The sequence below is a fragment of the Anolis sagrei genome, chromosome 1, assembly GCF_037176765.1.
Source record: "Anolis sagrei isolate rAnoSag1 chromosome 1, rAnoSag1.mat, whole genome shotgun sequence".
Classification (NCBI taxonomy): domain Eukaryota; kingdom Metazoa; phylum Chordata; class Lepidosauria; order Squamata; family Dactyloidae; genus Anolis; species Anolis sagrei.
In genome coordinates, this window is record NC_090021.1 from 316,974,409 (window position 1) to 316,995,300 (window position 20,892).

Consider the following 20,892-nt stretch of genomic DNA (forward strand, 5'->3'; position numbering starts at 1 on the left):
CCAGTGTAATTATAAGCCACTTCGCCATTATCCCTTCAAGCTAGGCTTTCCTTTCCATTAATACACAGTGTTGTGTTAAAAAGCTAGTAAGAACACAATTTCAAGCCTAGATTACTATTCAGGAGAAAATGCAGTGAAAGCAAAGTGATGAAGAATGCCCATTCCTCCATGTCACTGAAATGATTCACCATGGGCAAATCTGTCAGATCCCATCACATGTTTTTGTGTGTGTTGGTGATGGTTCTAGCATGCGCCAAGGGCTCAGAATAAATAATAATAATAATAATAATAATAATAATAATAATAAAACTTTATTTATATCCTGCCACCATCTCCCCCAACAGGGACTCAGGGCGGCATACATGAGGCTAAGCCCAAACAATAAATTACAACAAAGTAAAACCAAGAACACGAGAACACAATTTCTCACCTGTGTTTTGAATCTCCTTCTTTCAGCATGCTTCAGTTCCATTTCAAGGACGAAAGGCAATGGATGATGGCCAGAAGTAGGCAAACGTCATCTGATGTGATGGACTCCATGCCACTTTGTTCTTGAAATGGACTAAAAGTGTCTTATAACAGGGAAAACACTCCATGTAATGAGGTTCTTAGTCTATTCTATTCTCTTTGCAATATGCCCAACTGGATGGTTGTGCAAGTGAGATACCAGTATAATGATATCATCCTGTTTGTGTTCAATAGCAACTTGTATTCCAAAACATGATGAAGGATGTCACATATCTACTTGACTAATATCTAAATAGCCTTATCTTCCATTGGAAGACCTGATTGTGGATCCTATCCAAAGCTTAGAGAAGTTATTTTCTTGCACTAAAGAATATCCCCAAATTCTCTGTGTAGCATGAGCACTGGACTGTTAAGTGAATTGTGGGAGTTGGGGGATTCTGGGAGGTGTGGGCTATAAGTATTTTTTCTAACTCTGTTCCTATCAATTGGAACTAGCTGTACAGAGCAGAAATGCTAAAGATGTTCAAATTGCCAATACTATTAGTGTGTAGCCATGAAAAATAGATTCTCAGTGAAAAGTAAACTACAGATTATTCTGAAAAGACATTTATGAGGGAAAAGAATATGTTCATAAAATATTCTGGAGGAATAATAGTTTAATCAGAATTCTGAATGCTGTTGTTTGCTGCCCCACCTGGGCTTCAAATACTTGAGACGTGTTTCAATAACCTTTTACCGCTGCAACTTCAATATTTAAAATCAAAATTGTCCTTGAGAAATCAGATAAATGACACTCAAAAAATCCCAATGCTCTGATAAGGAGGAATATGCCTGAGAGCGTCTTTTCATTTCCATTATAAAAGCCAAGAAGGAAGTTCAAAACAACCAATTTTCTATGTTTTTGACAGTCATCTATACTTGGAACAGTATTGTCTGTTCTGAAATTTTAATTGCAGCTCTTTCATGAGGAAATTCTCTGTCTGATAAACTGATAGAGCCTTTATTTTAAAGCAGTTCACTAGGGTAAAAGGAAATTATGTTTTCCTTCAATTTGATGTGAAAGACACAGTACATTTTCTTTATATATATAAAGGAAAATAATTTTATATCAAATATAAATGGAATTTACATCTATTCCAGCAGCCCATTCAGACTGAATAATTGTGTTGTCACTGGATGAAACTAGCATTTTAAAAGTGCTCTGGAGTACAAAAGCAGAGCTTTGTAAGTGCACTGGAGGGCAACCCTTCACATGGAAATGCACTTGAAATTATTTCAATGTGACATTCACCAGCAGATGTCATTGAAGATATGAAACTGGAACATGTCTTTCTCTGATATGCCTGCTCTTTCTCTCTCTTCTATACCTTTCCAAACAGAACTACAATCCTCCTGAAGAATATTGGCATTCAGACGAGTGCTCTAGGGCCTAAATTTTGATTTTGTAGTCCCGTGTTTGAGAGTAAAACATAATTTCCAATATTTTCAAAAGATAATGATTCCAATGTTATCTTAGCATACTACTAATTTAGAATGGTAAAATTGCTGTGTTGTGTGATGAAAACAGCATAGTGTTGGAATTTTGAACAGGATCTTTGAAAACCTAGATTCTAGTCATATTCTTCTAGCCTGACCTTCCTCACAGGATTGTTCTGAAGATGAAGTGGAAGGCTGGAGACTCAGATACCTTGCTTTTCATTGTAGGAGAAGCAGTACATAAATATACTGTATATACTTACATATATAGAATGTTTAAAGTTATATATAACATTAGATATTCTAATTAAAAATTGACTCAAAAAAGATGGGCTGACTTATTAATAATCAATGTACGTACTGTCTTATAAAAAATGAACAAATTCTGAGTAGAGTGGCAAAAGGCAAGAGAACGTAATAAGATCACGGAAAACCTCATATCAAAATCCATATTTTTGGCTCTAAAGCCAGCCATCTGGAGGTCAATTTGTGCATGAGTAAATCTAGTCATTCGTAAATAAATTTAGGTTTCAGTTTCCAGTAGTAGCTGGCCAAGTCTTCAGTAGTAGGAAATTAAAATAACACTTGACCATTTGATGTTCTTGGTTTTTTGCATTATGCTGGGATTGTTTTCTTAAGAGCAGTGGTTCTCAACCTGTGGGTCGCCAGATGTTTTGGTCTTCAACTTCCAGAAATCCTAACAGATGGTAAACTGCCTGGGATTTCTGGGAGTTGTAGGCCAAAACTCCTGGGGACTCACAAGTTGAGAACCACTGATTAAGAGGGTTTCTCACCTTATTTCCTATAGATTTTGAAACAAAGAGCTTTAGTGGTCTTTTACAGATTGACTCTATAATTAGCCAGTAGAAGACATTAGTATTGATGAAGTACAGTCCTCTACATATTGTTAGACTGCAATTTCTAGCAGCTGTCCCAATAAACTGCTGGGACTTGCAGTCAAACAAGATTAGGAAAGCATATCTTCTTCATTTCTGATGTTAACCAATACTGTCAAATTTTATTGCTAGAACCACTTCCCACTGAGTTTTCTTCACTAGTACAAATATAGTGGGCTTTATACAACATCACACAAGCATTCCTCTACTGTGACATTTTACCATCCTCTTTTCCTTCCTCCACTTTCGCTCTGGGAGGGTCACCCTGCCCATGTGGTAGATCCCCAAGGGGAGATGGGATGGGATATACATAAAGTTTGATGATTATGATAGATCAATTCCTTCTATCAGTTATTTTCATTCTGCAGAGAAATATAATTGCTTCCTACTGGGCACTTGAACATACAGAGTATTGAGCTCCAACTCATTATTATAACGAGAACAAGTGATCCTGGTAAGGCGATAGCCACTGCTTAATATGGGAAACTGATGATGCCTGGGCAGTATTGAACATCACATGACTATATGAAGTGTATTTCTTTCTGACTTGCAGATCAGTTTCGACAGATGAAAAGGGGTTCCCTTGGAGCACTCACCATGAACCAGATAATGAAAAGGCAGTTAGAACATCAGTGTAGTGCTCCCCATAATATTAGCAATTGGGACACTGGTAAGTGTACAAATATGTATTTCTTCTGTAGTTTTGCATCCTAGACTAATTAATGGCTGGCTGCTTGTTTTGTATTGTGAAATTGCCCAATGAAAAAAAGAAGAAGAAAGAAACAGAGAAGGGGGTCTGGCTTTAATAGCAAGATAGTGGCAAAACTATTATAGCTTTGTTACGTTACCCATTATGCTTGTGTTATTTGTTGCTTTATCTGTATAATTTGCCTAATGCTGGAATAACATAGAAGCTGTCAGATCAGGGGTTGACAATTGGGGTTCACCATAGATGGTTGGATTCCCAGCATCTCCATCTAGTACAGTCCAGAATACTGAGAGTTGTAGTCCAACAGTATTTAGAGCAGTGGTTCCAACCATGAGTCTCCTGATGTTTTTTTGACATTAGTCCCAGATGTTCTAATTATGGTTAATGATGAGGAATTCCTGTAGAAATACCTGGGAACTCTAGGTTAAGACCCACTGATCTTCATGACTATAAGTTGCTTCCAAGTTGTAAAAAAGTGAGTCAAGTTATCTGATGTGAAAAACCAGCGGGTCCCCCAGAGCCCCGTGCTGCAGGGGTTGGTACCATATTTGTCCCCATTAGTGACAATTGTTTATTTTCTTCCCTGGAAACTTGCCAGAGACTGCCAGCCAATGGCTTGTGGACAAGCACTGGGCCATGAAACAAGACTGCTCTAGAGCTATATGGGATATGAACAAAGCTTCTTTTTATTCTATATTCTAACACCACTGTGAAAAACCATCTAGATACCAATGAGAGCAGAACTAGCTATACCCTTAATAAAATGAGCTAGTTGCCCCTGGGAGTAAAATATGAAGGTTATCAAAAGTAGTGCCCTCATTGCTCCTGCTGAGCCACCTAGCTGTTCCTTTTTGAATTGTGTGTACCTTGTTGGCTGTCCTTAACCATCGAACAGGCCTGTCTACCCTAGTCACATGGGTTGAAGTAATGTCAACACCAGGACTGAAGTAAAATTCAGCTTCCAGCCCAGTCCAGCAAAATTCCTTACTCTAACCCTACATTTGAGAGTTTAAAAACCAGAACAATCAACACTATATAAAGAGAAGTTCCTAACAAATTCTCCAGGTTGAGACACAAAATGTCCCATTTAAGATGGAATAAAATGCCACAAGATTTTTTATCATTTTGGAATTTATACACACAGATAATTTCCTGCCTGTCTTTTCCAGAAAAAAAAAAAGAATCCCAAAAGAAGCATCAATACTCTGTACTCTCTGCACTGCAGCATAATTTTTGGCAGTTCTTGAGTGCTTGGGCAGGAAAATGGTAGTGGTGTAAAGGATTGTTAAAAATGCATAAAATATCTCATAATATCACTCAGTGGAGAAAAAGCTTTTGAAGTTCTTTGTTAATGCATGGAAGGACAATGCAAGCAGGGAATTACATCCTTATCGTTGTTCATTGGAAGACAGAGGTGCCACACAGGATATGATGAAACGATGTGAGAAGCAAGAAAGGTAATCAAGTTCTTAAACTAAATCAATTGAAGCAGAAGATACGAAATGAGATTAGGACAGACGTGAAAGAGATTACGGAATCAGTTGGACAGCTAATGAAAGAAGTAAAGATGACAAATGCAAAAGTGTGGAAACTGAAACTGAATGTGAAAAATTGGTCGAAAAGAAAGAATAACAATTGGTTAGCTTGGCATTATTTGGGATAAAGGAGAATATTGTCTATTATCAGATCAATATAAACGTCCCATAAGAAAATATAGTAACGAAAATGATTAATGCCTTAGCAGATTATTTTGAGAAAAGAAAAAGAGTAAACTCTAAATTTGGCAAGGGAAAGAAATTTACCAAGAGATCTAATTGACTTTTTCCTCAAAAAGATTGCAAGAAATTCAGTACTGCCGAAATACTCCAAGACCCAATTGAAGGTGAATGGAAGAGATACAGATTTCAAGGAAATTCACATGAGAATTCTATGTAAGAGAAAAGATTTATGTTTTTTGGCAAATAAATGGAAACAGAAGAGGATCCCATTCAGATAGAAAAACCTGGGAGGACTGTGTTTTGCCTTTAAAGGCCAAAGATTGAGTGGACTCAGAATGGAATTTTGTGAGAAAGTATAGATTTAGATAGAGATGAAGAGGAACATAGGAATGAAGAGGCAACATTTAAAAAACAGAGACAAAGAAAAGTGAAGGGGGACAGACCTCTTCAGGTGAAGAAGATCAAGAAATGGACCAGTAACATTAATTGGATAGTGAATAGGATTTGATGATTGAGGATTCATCTGATTAAAGGGGCAGTGATGGATTTACAAATGTTTTTTCTGGAACTTAAATGAAGTTAATGCTCTACAGAGAAGAAATGTGTTCATTGTTTGGAGAAACTTAAATTGAATATAATTTGTCTACAAGAGAAAGAATGATATAAAACATATGACACATCAAATAGGGTAGTGTTAAATATTATTACTGCAGTGTTGTGTGGCCTATTTAAAGTGTGCACTTGACACCAGTTTGGCTGCTGCATTTTGCACTAGCTCAGTGTTTCTCAACCTTTCTAATGCCATGACTCCTTCATAGAGTTCCTCATGTTGTGGTGACCCCCAAAAATAAAATTATTTTCATTGCTAGTTCATAACTGTCATTTTGCTACTGTTATGAATTGTAGCATAAATATCTGATATGCAGGATGTACTTTCATTCACTGGACCAAATTTGGCACAAATACCCGATACGCTGAAATTTGAATACTGGTGGGGTGGGAGGGGTATTGATTTTGTCATTTGCGAGTTGTAGTTGCTGGGATTTATAGTTCACCTACAATGAAAGAACGTTCTGAACTTCACCAGTGATGGAATTGAACCAATCTTGGCACACAGAACTCTCATGACCAACAGAAAATACTGGAAAGGTTTGGTGGGCATTGACCTTGAGTTTTTGAAAGTACTGTGGACTCAAACAATGATGGATCTGGACCAAACTTGGCACAAATACTCAATATGGCCAAATGTGAACAGTGGTGGAGTTTGGGGAAAAGAGATCTTGACATTTGGGAGTTGTAGTTGCTGGTATTTATAGTTCACCTACAATCAAAGAGCATTCTGAATCCCACCAATGATAGAATTGGGCCAAACTTCCCAATCAGAACCCCCATGACCATCAGAAAATACTGTGTTCCCTGATGGTCTTTGGCGACCCCTCTAACACCCCCTCGCTCTCCCCCTAGGAGTCCCGACCCCCAGGTTGAGAAACACTGCACTAGCTGAAGGTTGAAAATACTTTTCAAGGGCAGCTCCACATAGAGAACTTGCCATAGGCAGATCTATAAACTCCATATGTGTAAGTCACTAACAGGATACCAGCCACATAGAGGCTTCACTCTATGTGAAAATTTCCTCCAAGGCTACATCTACCCTGCCATATAATGCAGTTTGAACTGCATTATAATGGTCAGTGTAGACTCATATAATGCAGACTTAACTGCATTGAACTGGATTATATGAGTCTACACTGCCATATAATCCAGTTCAATGCAGTTAATCTGCATTCTGAAACTGCAGTATATGGCAGGGTAGAGGAGACTCCAGTTGTCTAGAAATAGCCACAGTTAAAAAGTTGCTTCTACTCCCCAGTTAGGCTGACCAGTTGAGAGGGAACCAATAGTGGAATTCTGTATGAAAAGACTCATAGTTTTTTTTAAAGGGAGGGGACACTGTTTGCCAGTTCCAGTTTGAATACTTGTTCCTCAATATTTGGAAGATGTTGGCAAAGTTACTTTTTGAAGACTACAGCTCCCAGAATCCTACTGACCATGTAGGAAGAAGAGTTTTGGAGAGGGTTTTGGAGAGATTCCCCTGCTGAGGTGGTTAGATATATGTTTCTTAGCAGATCTCTAACCACCTCAGCAAGGGAATCTATTTAAAAATAAAATAGATCTAATCAACCTGCAGTATGTCTACACAACATTAGTTTATACAGGTTGGCAGTTCATATTAGTTTACTTCTTCTCTTAGGTTTTCTTGTTCTATGAAGTCCTGTTTTTTTAAATAAACATATTTCAGTCCACTGTTTCTTTGCAAAGGATGCTAACCATTTATTAAATATTTGGCTTCCGCTGCCATTCCCTCCTCCTCCCAACTTGTGTAAAAAAACAAACAAAACCTGTGCATGTGTCCCACTCCACTGATCATTCCACAGAATGATAGATTCTGGCACATTACAGACACCAGATGTTTTGCTGCACTTATCTGCCAAAATTATGCATTCTGGGACTTCGGCAATGGAGCAGCAAGTGCCAGGAGAATGTGTGAGCTGAAAAGGTTGAGAAATGTTCCATCATTAGAGTAGTTGATACCTAAAGATTAGTTGATACCTAAAGATCAGTTCCAATCTCTGTTTCCTTTTTCTATGATTTTAGCTGCAACCTTTTCACCATCATTTCTGTTCTTTGTGTGGTTTGATGAGTTTTCTTGCTGAACTGTACATATTATTATTGGAATCAGATTAGATTGGCAGATGGAGAACTAAACTGGGCTATGTGAATTTGAGTTCTCTTGCTTACTCAAGTATTAATTAGTTGGGTGGCTGTGAGAAAATCACTATTCCTTAAGATACAGGCCCCTTCCACACAGCTGAATAAAATCCCACATTATCTGCTTTAAACTGGATTATATGGCAGTGTGGACTCGGATAACCCAATTCAAAGCAGATATTGTGGATTATCTGCCTTGATATTCTGGGTTATATGTGGAAGGACCCACAGTCTGCAAAATGGGTATATTTTTCTCCTGTCTCAAGAATGAGGTGAGGATTAACTTTACTAATTGAAAATGATTTCTTGAAGAAAGTCACAATAATTTCGCTTTTTGTTTAGCCAACTTTTCTTATGTGAAGCTAGATTTCCTGTTCGCTATATGCTTTGGATGCCTCCACCTTTCCCATTCTCTGGTTGTTCTTCTTTGGTGTTTTCATCTACATTTTTCCTTAGCTGATTTCAAAAATATTCTTCTATTTTGTTAATATGACTGATAGTCCGACAGACTTTCTTTCTTTTCATTCTTCATTTTGAAGTGTTCTCTATTTTTCTGCAATGCAAATTTCACTGTGTATTTCAAAGTATCTTGTGCTGTTATGGTGACCATCTTTGCTCTTTCTTTGTGGTGTGGCTTGACATTACTTTCTACTGTAGCTCTTTACATCATATTCCATTTCTTGCTAAATGGCTTTCCAAACACTTAGTTTGCAATTTCCAAAAGTCACCACCACTGCCATTTGTGTGGAATAGAACCATCCCTAAATCTAAAGATCTGATGAACACTAAAACCTCATATGATCAGTAACTTTTGATGTGATTGTTGAGACTTCAAAACTCCATCCTTTGGAGATATATTTAAGGTTTTCAAAAATTGAAATCATCATTTGAGGGAGGAACTATACCTCACTGTAGAGTACTTGTGTTAAATGCTAAACATTTCAGGTTCCATCCCCAGCATCTCCAGTTAAAAAGTTAATGTACCAATGGATATGAAACTCTTTGTCTGAGACCCTGGAGAACTACTTTCAATGGATTATCCTGGTGTAAGATAGCTTCCTATGTTCCTGTAGATGTGCTTTTTTCTTGCTTGCTTTAGCTGTTTGCTTGTAGCTGTTGTGTATCAGTGTGTGTGTGTGTGTGTGGTGTCTTTGTCAAACCGTGGTGGTGGAATCAGAGTCTTGATAGACACTAGTAGGAACTGAGTTCTATGTTTATCCACAGAACAGATACAGCATGGGAAGAGGCCGTGCAATGTTTCAGTTTGCCTAAACCCTGACCTGGAGGGACCACCACTAAGAATAAGAGGTTAGTTCAGTGTCCATTCAACCTTAGTTTTGCACCTATGTCTTGATGACCAAGGTGCTTATTTAGTACTAAGTATACAGATAGTTTAAATACTCTTTGAGTTGACTTCAACCATCCATCTTCACAGGGCTTACGATTCTAACAGCTTTTTTCATTGTCACTTCAAGCAGCATATGAATTGGGAAGCTTGGAGGTTAAATCTCACTGTCCAGTTGCAATTAGTTACCATGTTCTTCTCTGGTGACCATCAAAGTTTTCTTGCTAGCAGCATTCAATTACAGTAAACTGGCTCTTGATTCGCTTTCATTATGAGACTTGTAGCTGTTCTAACTCACTTGATGGCTCTTCGGGGTGTAGTTTAGCTTTATACAACGGGCAAAGTCCTAATTCATTTAAAATGCTTGTTAAAGAAGCTACCAACTTCACATATCCATTGACCTCTAGCTTCTTATATCAGCTTCCAGGTGTCAGGGGACTTCCTGTAATGGAAACCATAGAATAGCCGGTGAACATGGCTTTCAGTCTGGATGGTTTCCATGATTTCTGAAGAGTTCTGAAGACCAAGAATACTTAAACAGCAATAGTTCAAATGCACAATTAATGCATCATATCAAGATGCACTCTTTACATTTTCGGCCTCTATGGAGGTTATCTTTATGGAAAAGTAGTATTTCTACTTCAACTTAACATAATGATCATTCAATTTTTTTTCTCTTTTTCTCTTTTATTATCACAGCATCAGTGTACAATTCCAAGTGAACTGCGGCTAAATACCAGTTATCATGCAGAAGCATTCTTAATCTTGTTTGTATAGTAATAGCAATAGAAGTCACAGTGATCTAATCACCAGTGGTAACCATACTTCTTTAGACATAGAAGCTCTTTTTCTACATTCTTCCACACATGGTTAAATGATTAACGTTTATAACATTTGTGTATTTTCCAGGTACCCTCAGATGTATATATATATTCATTTTAACCTGTGCACTAAAAAGACTTTCAGGTTTCTCTGACAGAGAAAAGCCATTGTGGGAGTCCATTTGAAACTGTAATCTTTCTGTGCCTCAAATGTACAGTAAATGAATGACTTTACTATTGTAGACCAATTTTAGCTTTGCTGGGAAATTCTAAGACTCCATTTTATCTTATCTGCCTAATCAAAAGCTTTCGCTAAGGTTTGATGAAGGAAATCCTTCCATTCCTGCTCTTCCTTGAAGGTAAAAATTAGTTCATCTAATGTCACATGGAAATCATATTAGCTGGAAAAACCTTTGGATACTTAGTGTATCTTACCTCTATGCCAAGGAGTAATTGAAATTTGTAGAAATTAGGATGGCTTCTTAATTTCTTTTTCTTCCATAGAGGATAGCATAGAAGAAAAAAAAGGTAGCATTTAAAAGATTTATTCAACCATTTCTTGTGCACTTGGGATAGATCTGGAATATTCTCTGGAGAAGCACCCTGTAGCAGATCTATTGAGTGGTTGTTTTTAGATAAATTTCATTTTTCTAAATCTTTCATCATCAAAAAACATTGGAATTATGTACGGGATTTTTTTTGTGTATGTCAGAAGTGACTTGAGAAACTGCAAGTTGCTTCTGGTGTGAGAGAATTAGCCATCTGCAAGGATGTTGCCCATGGGACGCCTGGATGTTTTACCATCCTGTGAGAGGCTTCTGTCATTTAAAGCTGGAACTGACAGATGAGAGCTCACCCCATCTCAGTGGATTCAAACCGCCAATCTTCAGGTCAGGAGTTCAGCAGGCACAAGGGTTTAACCTATTGCGCCACCGCGATTCAACAATCTGTTTGCACATACAGAATAATTATTTTTTATTCAGCAGCAGAAATTCCATTCATCAAGGACTGCTTCACTACTTCCTTTTCTTTTCATTTCTTTCGTCTCCCTTTTTCTTCCCCCTCTTCCTTGTTTTCTTTCTCCTCCACTCTCTTTCTTTTCAGGTGCCACGAAGTCCAGCTTGCTGTCAGCACCCAGTATTGTTAGTATGTTTGTACCAGCACCAGAGGATTTCATTGATGATCAGCCTACCATGATGACTGACAAGTAAGCACTACTGCGCTTCCTTTGATTTATCATTGAAGACCTTGTAGCAGACACTGGGATGGAATAAAACACCAGGTGCAGAACAACAGTTTGTATCAGAGATGAAAGTGGAATAATCTTTAGAAGACTTTTCAGGACTAGATATCTCCTAGGTGTCCCACCTAATAGAGAGCTGGTGAACAAATGGGACTTGTGAAGTTCCATCAATTCCAGGAGTCTAGTAAGAATTAGATGTAGCCTGCAGTATTTTAAAATAAGGGAAACTGGATTCAAAATGGATGGGAGAATGCCATTCTGGGAAGTTTTAAAATTCCTCTCATGGCAAGAAACCTTCCTCTCACCTATGGTGACTGTCTTTTTGCATCTTTATTCAACCTCCTTACTAGTAAAAAGATGGATAGGTCTATAGAAAAATGGCAAAGCGATCTAGAAAAAGGTGGGTTTCCAGCAATTCCACCTCAAAGATGTATTGTAGGAAGAGAAAAAGGCAAATAATTAAGTTAAGGATACAGTTTGGTTTCTTTTGGTTTTTCATTTTTCTGACTTCTGTTGTTTCATCCTGATGCAGCACTGGTTCGGGATTATTATTATTATTTCAAATTCTGCACAAAAAAACTTTGATGTTTACTCTCTTAAGTTTTGGATACACTTTTATATAATATCTCTATTTTTGTATACAATTTGCCCCTTGATTCAGTGCTAATCCAGGTGGCCAATTGTGACATTCACACTTGCCTCAAACAAGCAAGAGTTCTTTCTCCCATCCTGGACATTATTTCACAGGTATATAAACCTCACTTGCCTAGATTCCAACAGACCTCACAACCTCTGAGGATGCCTACCATAGATGTGGGCGAAACATCAGGAGAGAATGCTTCTGGAACATGGCCATACAGCCTGGAAAACTCACAGCAACCCAATTTGCCCCAACATAATTTCACTAATGTCTACATTTTGTATGCACCTTTCCCTAGTATACAAACTATTGCACACATTTTTGATAGATCAAAGACCTTCCCCCCACATATGACGTATTAAGCTTTCCTTAATGCACAAATGGCTGTGCATATTCTTGATTTCTGAGCTACATTACAAAATTAAGAAAGGCATCTGATTATCAATATACAGCTGTATTTTAGTTCAAGAAGTGAATATGGTAAGTTTATTTTAAAATACAAGGTTGAAAACAGGAAAGTCATGTTTTACATAAGAAAACCTGCTCATGTAATGTAGGGTTTTATCTGCCAACCCAATATTATACTTAATGAAAGTGCTGTTTAACAAAAAGTTAATCACAGAGAGACTGTGTTAAGCTTTTGAAACTTAAAAACCCATTAAACTTTTGTTTTTCTCTTCAAAGACATAGCTGTGTTAGTCTGTTTCTGTGTAAAAGATATAAAGCAGTGGTTCTTGTGGCATAATGTAAAAATAAACCACATGTAATTCACGTTTGATCAGCCCACACACTGGAAAATATGCCATGCAGGTGAACAATAAAGAACAAGTAATTTACTCTTTATAAATCCAGAACAACTTATATACAATGTATTCAGTTGCACCAACTGACATAATGTCCTTTTATGAGAGATATAAATGGTCGTTCATTTGTCCATGTGGAAATAAACTCCTTCAGCAGCTCATGAGGCAAGAGCACACTCCAAGCTCTATCTCTTTCTGCTTCTCTCTGAACACCTGCATAGCTCAAGCCTGAACAAAAATGTAACAGTATCCAAAAGCCCCAGGCTCAGTGATCATGAAGCCCAACCAATCAGCTTCATGCATCTTATTTTACAGTTGACACACACACATTAACCGATTCCTTGCATGCTCCAACAGTTCTCAACCCTTGGGTCCTCAGATGTTTTGACCTTCAACTCCCAGAAATCCTAACAGCTGGTACACTGGCTGGTATTTCTTGGAGTTGTAGGCCAAAACACCTGGGGACTCAAAGGTTGAGAACCACTGCTATAAAGGAATCCTGCAGTACCTTTGAGACTGAGAAGCATACATTTCTAGCATAAGCATTTACTGACTCCCGTCCACTTTATCAGACGCACCTTGATGATGCACCTGCACCTGATAAAATGAACTGGTGTCCAGAAGGGCTTATACTTGAAATTTGTTCTTCTTGGTTAGGCTCAAAGATGGTACAGGATATTGTTTGTAATAATTTTTAATTATGGTACCTGTTTGCTTGTGCTGTTTTATCTCAATCAGCTGCCATAATTATTTTATTAAAATAAACATTAATAAGTAACACACATATGGATTCACATAGAGAGAGAACTGGAATATATATCTGGCATCTGCCCTATATACCACCTCTAAAAGCAAAACCCTGGCAGTTGCTCTTGAAGGTGGAAACAAAATGAAGTATGTGAGGAATGGGAGGTGTGGTGAATGCTAAATATGCTATGAGGTTAATTTATTTCAGCCAGTTGGTCTGGTTGTCTTCTAAAACTTTGGCAGCAAGTAGTAAACTGGGCTAAATGAGATTGACTTTCATGACCTTGCTGGCATTTTCTCCTGCTGTTGTGGAAAGAGAAGAGGAAAATTGCCTGTACAATCCCATTAAGTTCAAATATCACAATCTGTTGGAGACATTAACGAGTGGTTGATCAAATTAACCCAGCATCCCCATTGGGCCAAGGCGCACTGGTTTCCCAGTGTTGTTTGTCTCTCTGTATGGCTGGCAATATTCTGCCTCATCTCTTCTGCATCTGACATGTCCCTTAAGATCAGACAATTACAGAACCTTGGCAAAGCTTTCAAAGCATTTTGATGGCATTGCAAGAGCAGCCTGCCATTCTGCAACAGAAACAACTTACTTGTTGGAACTGAAAGGAAACTTCTTAATGGTGGGAAATTAGCTTGTTTCCCGTCTTGCTACCTATTTTCATGCTATCACTCATGATAACTGTACTCCTCGCACAAATCTAATGTGATCTTGAATGCCAAGCTCACTTTTTCATAATTTCCTTCCAGGTGCCATGATTGTGGAGCCATCCTAGAAGAGTATGATGAAGAAACATTAGGTCTGGCCATAGTGGTGCTTTCCACATTTATTCACCTTAGCCCAGACCTGGCTGCACCTTTGTTACTGGATATCATGCAGTCTGTAGGAAGGTAATGTCCCTCCCCTCTCCTCCTGCCTGCTGTACAGTGCAAACCAGAGATTTAGCTGAGGCAAGGTAGGCAGGCATGAATGGCTTTACTCCCATATAGTCAAGATAGTATAAGTCTTATGTCACTATTTTTCTGACACTTCATTTCCATTTTGGCTGTCTATTGAATTGTGGAGCAAGGGCTTCTTCAGCATCCACAATAACTGTTGTTGTGTGCCCTCGGGTCATTTTTGGCATGATGAACTTACCGTAGGGTTTTCATGTTAAGATTCAGAGGGAGTTTATCTTTGCCTTCCTCTGAGGCACAGAGACACAGGATATGTTGTCTACTACCACTCCTGTGGCAGCCAATCTTATGGTGGCAGGTGTGTCTATGTAAAATTGCTATGCAAATTTACATTGTTATTGTTTTATATGTTCATGTACTGTTGTATTTTAAGTGTATTGCACTTTTGCAATACACTTACTTGGACAGAAACTAGAGAGCATAAACTGAAATTCACATAGGAAACAACTGACACGACTCACACCCCTCTACTGTGAGCTTTTCTACTTATAAAATAACCATCTGAGTATCTTAAGATTCCTCTCTTTTGAAGAGAGAGCAATCTGTGAATTCCCCTCCATTTCTGTCAGGGGCTTTCCCAGACCTGCCTGGGGATGTCAGAGATTAAATCTGAAGCCTTTCCTATGAAACAGCGGGTTTTGTATCCCTAAATTGTGCCCCTTCCCCAATGATGCTACAAGGGGAAGATAGGTCAAATTCAGGTTGAGTCTTCCTCATCAGAAAATCCCAAATCCTCCAAAACCCAAGGCATTTTACTAACAGCCACCACTTCTATCAGTGGGGAAAGGGGACTAATCATACATCCAGTGTCCACCGACCTCCAGGAATACTGATGAGCGAAAGAGAAGAGGAGGTGGACTCCACTTACACTAGGTTCCTGCAAAAAGCAGACCTAAATGTTTCTGAAAATTGACTTCTACCTGGCCAATGGCTGCATGTGAAAGGGTTCCACCCTGGAAATGACAGTGAAGGCAAGTGCAGAGTGGACACACTGGCCACCACCTGTATCCAGCCACAGAAAATACTCACAGTGGGTGGAAATGGAAGGAGAATTTTCCTTTGCCTTCCTAGCTACTTTGCTGAAAGGACAGAAAGTGTGCAGACTACCCTGGAACCTTCTGGGACATATGTTTTTTGTAAGGCCCTTTTGTAAGTTGAGTCCTTCTCCCTTTCTACTCTTTTCTTTCCCATGTCCTTCAGAAAAGGTTAAGCTGGCATTGGACATGTGATTAAGCTGGCACTGGACATGTGATTAATCCCCTTTCTTCCCATCCCTCATTCACGATATATATGCCAATATAGGTATTCCAAAATACCCTCAAAAATCCAAACCCCCCAAAAAGCAGATCCCAAGCATTCCAGAAAAAGGAGACTCAACTTGGATATGACTTTTTATAACTTTTATGTATTACAGAATAATAATTTGACAGAGTAATGGCAGCTTTACACAAGCAGATGATTGAGTCCTCATGATTGTAAAATGATTTTAACTGGAATTTGATTGCACCTGTCATTTCGGCTGTTTCTTTCTGTAAAAATAAAGGCTTTTCATTAACCACTTCTCCCCATTTTTGTGCCCACTAGGTTGGCGTCAAGTACCAATTTTTCTAATCAAGCAGAAAGGTACAGTACAATCAAAACACGTCTGTTACTACTAATTACAGGGCAAAAAAACAAAAACAAAACATGTATTGCTTGGTAGAGGAAGTTTAGTATTGTGGAAAAAAGAAATAAAGAAAACATTACTGAGTGTGAAAGTGTCCCACATTGTGAAGCCAGAGCTCAATCAGGGTGGTTTTTTTGGTTTTGTTTAGTTACAGATTAGGTTGGGAAATGGCTGCCCTGTAGTTACTCTGGACTATAATGCCTATCTTCCACTACCTGTATTGAAGATTATAGGTATTGGATTTTTGGGTATCTTTCCCCCAAAATGCTGTAAGCATTTCAATGTAAGCATTTCAAAACAATTAAAATGTTCACATGTTCAACAAAAACAAGAGAAACTAAGTAGAATAAAAACTAAACCTTTCCACCAGGAATTTCAAATGATTGGAGTAATTGATAATGCTGATTTCCTTGAGGAGATAGAAATGAGTCTTCTTTAGTTCTAGGATATGCCATTAGATTCATAATTCTTCTTCTTTTCATTTACTTTGCCCCATAGCATGATGATCCCAGGGAATGCTGCAGGAGTGGCCAAGCAATTTCTCCGTTGTGTATTTCATCAACTTGCTCCAAATGGTATATTTCCCCAGCTTTTCCAGAGCAACATCAAAGGTAATGTGCAGTGCCCCTAATTTCTTTCTGTCATTCTCCACCACCTTCGTACTGAAATCTTATTGATACAAAATGGTATTCTTTGCAGATGGAGGTTTTTTGAGGACCTTGGCCACATCTCTTATGGATTTCAGTGAACTCAGCTCCATAGCTGCGTTAAGCCAGCTCCTAGAGGTTAGTTCATCATTAATGCTACTTTAGCAACGAGTGCTATTGAATGGATTCTCCTCCTTTCTGTCCTTTCTGCTATCTTTTATAATCAGAAGTTTGTTTAATGTTGAATTGAAACTCCATTAAGTTTTAGCCTAAACGGTTCAGGCTTAGCCTACTTGAGGGACCGCATCTCATCCTATGAGCCCATATGAGCCCTGAGCTCATTTAGAGAGGCCCTTGTCTTTGTCCCACCACTGACACAAGTGCAATTGGTGGGAACAAGAGAGAGGACCTTCTTGGTGGTGGCCCTGTGGCTCTAGAACTCCCTTCCTAGAGAGGTGCGATCAGCCCCCTCCTTGTTAGCCTTTCATTCACATTCATTTTGTGGAACTAGGCCTTTCCTGATGACTTATAATAGACAACTGCCAGATAGCTACTGGTAATATTCATCTCTGAATGCTGTCTTGGACTTGGCAATGTTGTTCCATGGCCCAATGGAAATGATTTTTTTTAGGATATTAGTACAATCTGTTTTATGGATAACTTTAGTGGCCAGGGAATTTTTAATGGTATATGTCATAATCTATTGATTTGTTATATATGGTTTTATATAGTGTGCAATTTGTGTATTTGGTTTATCATGGTTTTTGTTTGAATTTATATATTATGTAATTTCTGTTTTTAACCATTGTATGCTGCTTTGAATCCCACCCATGGGAGAAAAAGCAGGATAAAATAAATAAATAAGAATAGCTAACATAGCCAATAGTGAGGGGTTATGGAGATGATCCCTCTACAGTAACATTTGGAGAACTATGGTTCTCCATCTTTGTTGAGCAGTACAATCTGCAATACTGTAGAAACAGGAGACCATGGATAATACCAAACTTATTGAAATGAACATATTTCACTGGATATTACCATAGAATCTTGCTGGAAAACCTAGAATATTCCTATAGAGGTATCCTGTCATGAAGAATTCTGGATTGATGAGAAACTTTGCACTACAAGACTTATTCAACACAAATTCACACACTGTTGTTTTGCACAGAAAATAGCATTTTCTGCATGGAGAATATTTCAGTGCTGAAATATTAATTCCTATGAAGAAAATATTGTAAATATGAATATATTCTTTGTAAAATTTACACTTGGTTGATTTGCATAGAAAACAGGGTTATTGCTGCCTCAAACAGCATATTTTGTGCAGGAATTAGTATTTCTGCCTTGAAATATTATTTTCTATGCAGAAAAATACAATTTTCTGCACAGAATAACTGCATACAAATTTTGTGCAAAATAAATCAGATAGCTTTTGAAGTCTTTCTGACAGCAGGAAGAGAATTGTCTTGACAACACAGGAAGAGAATTGTTGAAATTATTCATTGCTAATTTTGATAAAAAAAGTAAGAATTGTATATTTTGTTACTCTACTGTAAATCATCCAGAGATCTATCAGTGGATCCCCACTTACCATCTGCTTATGCGTGGATTAGACAAACATGTGCAAGATATTGTAATCATAGCCATAAAGAATCTCCTCTGTATCCAGAGCCAGTATGTAGTCGCTTATTATGGGTTTTGGAGATCCTGTTAGATACTATTAGCCTAATGGAGCTCCTAGCATCCTCATCTATGAGGTTTTTTTGTATTCTTATGCACCTTGTTATGCATTTATTGTTTGTTGTCAATAAAACATACTGGCAATGGGTTCGCTCCAAATTGAAGGACATGCAGTTACAGCTGGACTGGTGGAAGGAAAGTTTTCTGCCCACTAATTTTCCATGGCAGCCTTCTAAATTTGATGGAAAGGGTTGGGAGTCCATGGTGAAAAAGGGGAGAGAAGGTGGAAGAGTGTCCAAAAGTGATTTGGAAGACATTCTATGATAAAGCCCTTTTCCTAGTAGGAGGCAGATTCTGCACTTAATCCAAAACATTTTGTAATGATCTGTTATTTCTCAAAATAAGTGGAAGTCTCCCACTTTACTGTGAACATTATCATTCGTGTTTTTCTCTGTACATCTTACAGATTTTGGTGGAGAGTCATTATGGTTAGTTTGATTCTTTTGTATTTGTGTGCATATTTCCTTCCTTAGGGTTTAAACACCAAAAAGAATTTGCCAGCAGGGGGTGCAATGTTGCGCTGCTTGGAAAACATTGCTGCATTTATGGAAGCTTTGCCGATGGATACCCCAAGCAACCTCTGGACTACCATCAGCAACCAGTTTCAGACTTTCTTTACAAAGCTGCCTTGTGTTTTGCCCCTTAAGGTAAAGTATCAGCATTACAAGTCTTTCATTAACATGCACTTAATTATCAGTGTTTATTCCTTTTATGTTCCCTTACATGCACTCATTTCCTCACAGCTAGAAAAAGACTCCTAACTGAAATGCAGGATACCCAGTATACAGTCAGTATACAGTATACAGTCAGTTAACCCATCTTTCCTAAACCTTATACCATTACAGCCACACTTAACTGGAGAAGTTTGAGTGTTATAGCTCAAAAAATAACTTTTCCAGGCTGTGTGCCATTCAGGTGTGTTGGATTACAAAATTCATAGCTCCAAAGAAGGCACCAGTTTGAGAAAGGCTAATGTAGAATTTGTAGACATTTTGAGCCAGATGAATCAGTTATATATTGTCTAAGCAGGTGTGCAGTTGATAAAGTGAGGCTGGAGTTTCAGGCTTTGAAATGTAGTTTCAGAAATTAGATTTGAAGCAAATATACTCTCCAAACAAACTCTCCAACAGTAAGGATACTCCCTGTTTCTTCCTGTTTGGGAAAGGTTCTTTTTCACTCTCCTCTAAATTTAAGACAGAGACAACTGAATTCCTGGGAAACAAAAACCAAATCACAGTACAATCAAATACATACGTTGTCCTTTGAAAGAGCAACCTCTCAAGTGTGGCTTCATTTGCTAGAAATTCTAAGAGGGACTATTACCACCAATTGTACTTTTGTACTTTTCCACTTGCCTACCTTTGTTTTCCCCCCGTCTCTTTTCCTTTGTTAAAAGCATTTATATTTTAAAATCCAATTGTTGAGGCAATAATTTTACAGTGGTTTTATAATCACACTGCAGAGTGTTTGAGTATACTCAGGCCCTAAGATGAGCCCCACAAACCCCAGCCACAAGGAAGAACTTTGTCTTATCATTGCTATCCACAGGCATCCACTGTGACTCCGCTGAGTTCCAGTGGGGCCAACCACTTCCAGATTTGGACAGCTATCCTAACAGGGATCATTAATAAGATAGCAGAAGCCAGTACAGGCAGTCCTCAAATTATGAGCAAGATAGGCTCTGTAGATTTGTTCATAAGTTGAATTTGTTTGTAAGTTGGAACAGGTACATTTTAAAATGTAACTCCAGCCAAATATACCTATCTATCTATCTATCTATCTATCTATCTATATATATAGAGGGGGGCAGCGGCTTTGGACAACCTTGTGGTGTTTGTTTTGCTCTCTATGCACTGGTTCAGAAGATTTCACCTCACTTTCTGTCCCTGTGATAATTGGATTTTGAAAAATTTGGCTTGTTGATGAAAGACTTGGTGAGAAAGCTCCAGTAGAGACACCTCTTTCCCATGAAAACTCTTTCAGGAATGAATTTTCCTTCCGAGGGGTAGATTTCTCTCACTTCCTGTTATCTCACCCCTGTTCTTAACTATGAGCCATTTGTAAATCAGATGTTTGTAACTTGGGGACTGCCTGTACATGTTTTCGGGCTAGAAGTTTCACATCACAATATGGGTCAACATCCAGGAAGATGCGGACTTCATGAAACAATACATAGAGCTGCTGGCCCACATGCAGAATAATGATGGCCCTTTCCTCAACATTCATACTATGACAGTA

General features: G+C 38.2%; 1 protein-coding gene across 6 annotated transcripts in view; it reads left to right on the top strand.

Annotated features, from left to right (window-relative positions):
- The window catches only part of UNC79 (unc-79 homolog, NALCN channel complex subunit), a 142,074-nt gene that overhangs the window by 88,911 nt on the left and 32,271 nt on the right, over positions 1 to 20,892 (top strand). For 5 of the 6 annotated variants that reach the window (XM_060756353.2, XM_060756362.2, XM_060756371.2 and 2 more), the window contains 8 exons: positions 3,394 to 3,510; positions 9,261 to 9,344; positions 11,307 to 11,409; positions 14,395 to 14,535; positions 16,186 to 16,224; positions 16,766 to 16,878; positions 16,967 to 17,052; positions 19,128 to 19,301. In XM_060756353.2, coding sequence (XP_060612336.2) covers positions 3,394 to 3,510; positions 9,261 to 9,344; positions 11,307 to 11,409; positions 14,395 to 14,535; positions 16,186 to 16,224; positions 16,766 to 16,878; positions 16,967 to 17,052; positions 19,128 to 19,301 — 857 coding nt within the window. The remainder of the gene's footprint in view (positions 1 to 3,393; positions 3,511 to 9,260; positions 9,345 to 11,306; positions 11,410 to 14,394; positions 14,536 to 16,185; positions 16,225 to 16,765; positions 16,879 to 16,966; positions 17,053 to 19,127; positions 19,302 to 20,892) is intronic. The other variant, XM_060756380.2, reaches the window with a different exon arrangement.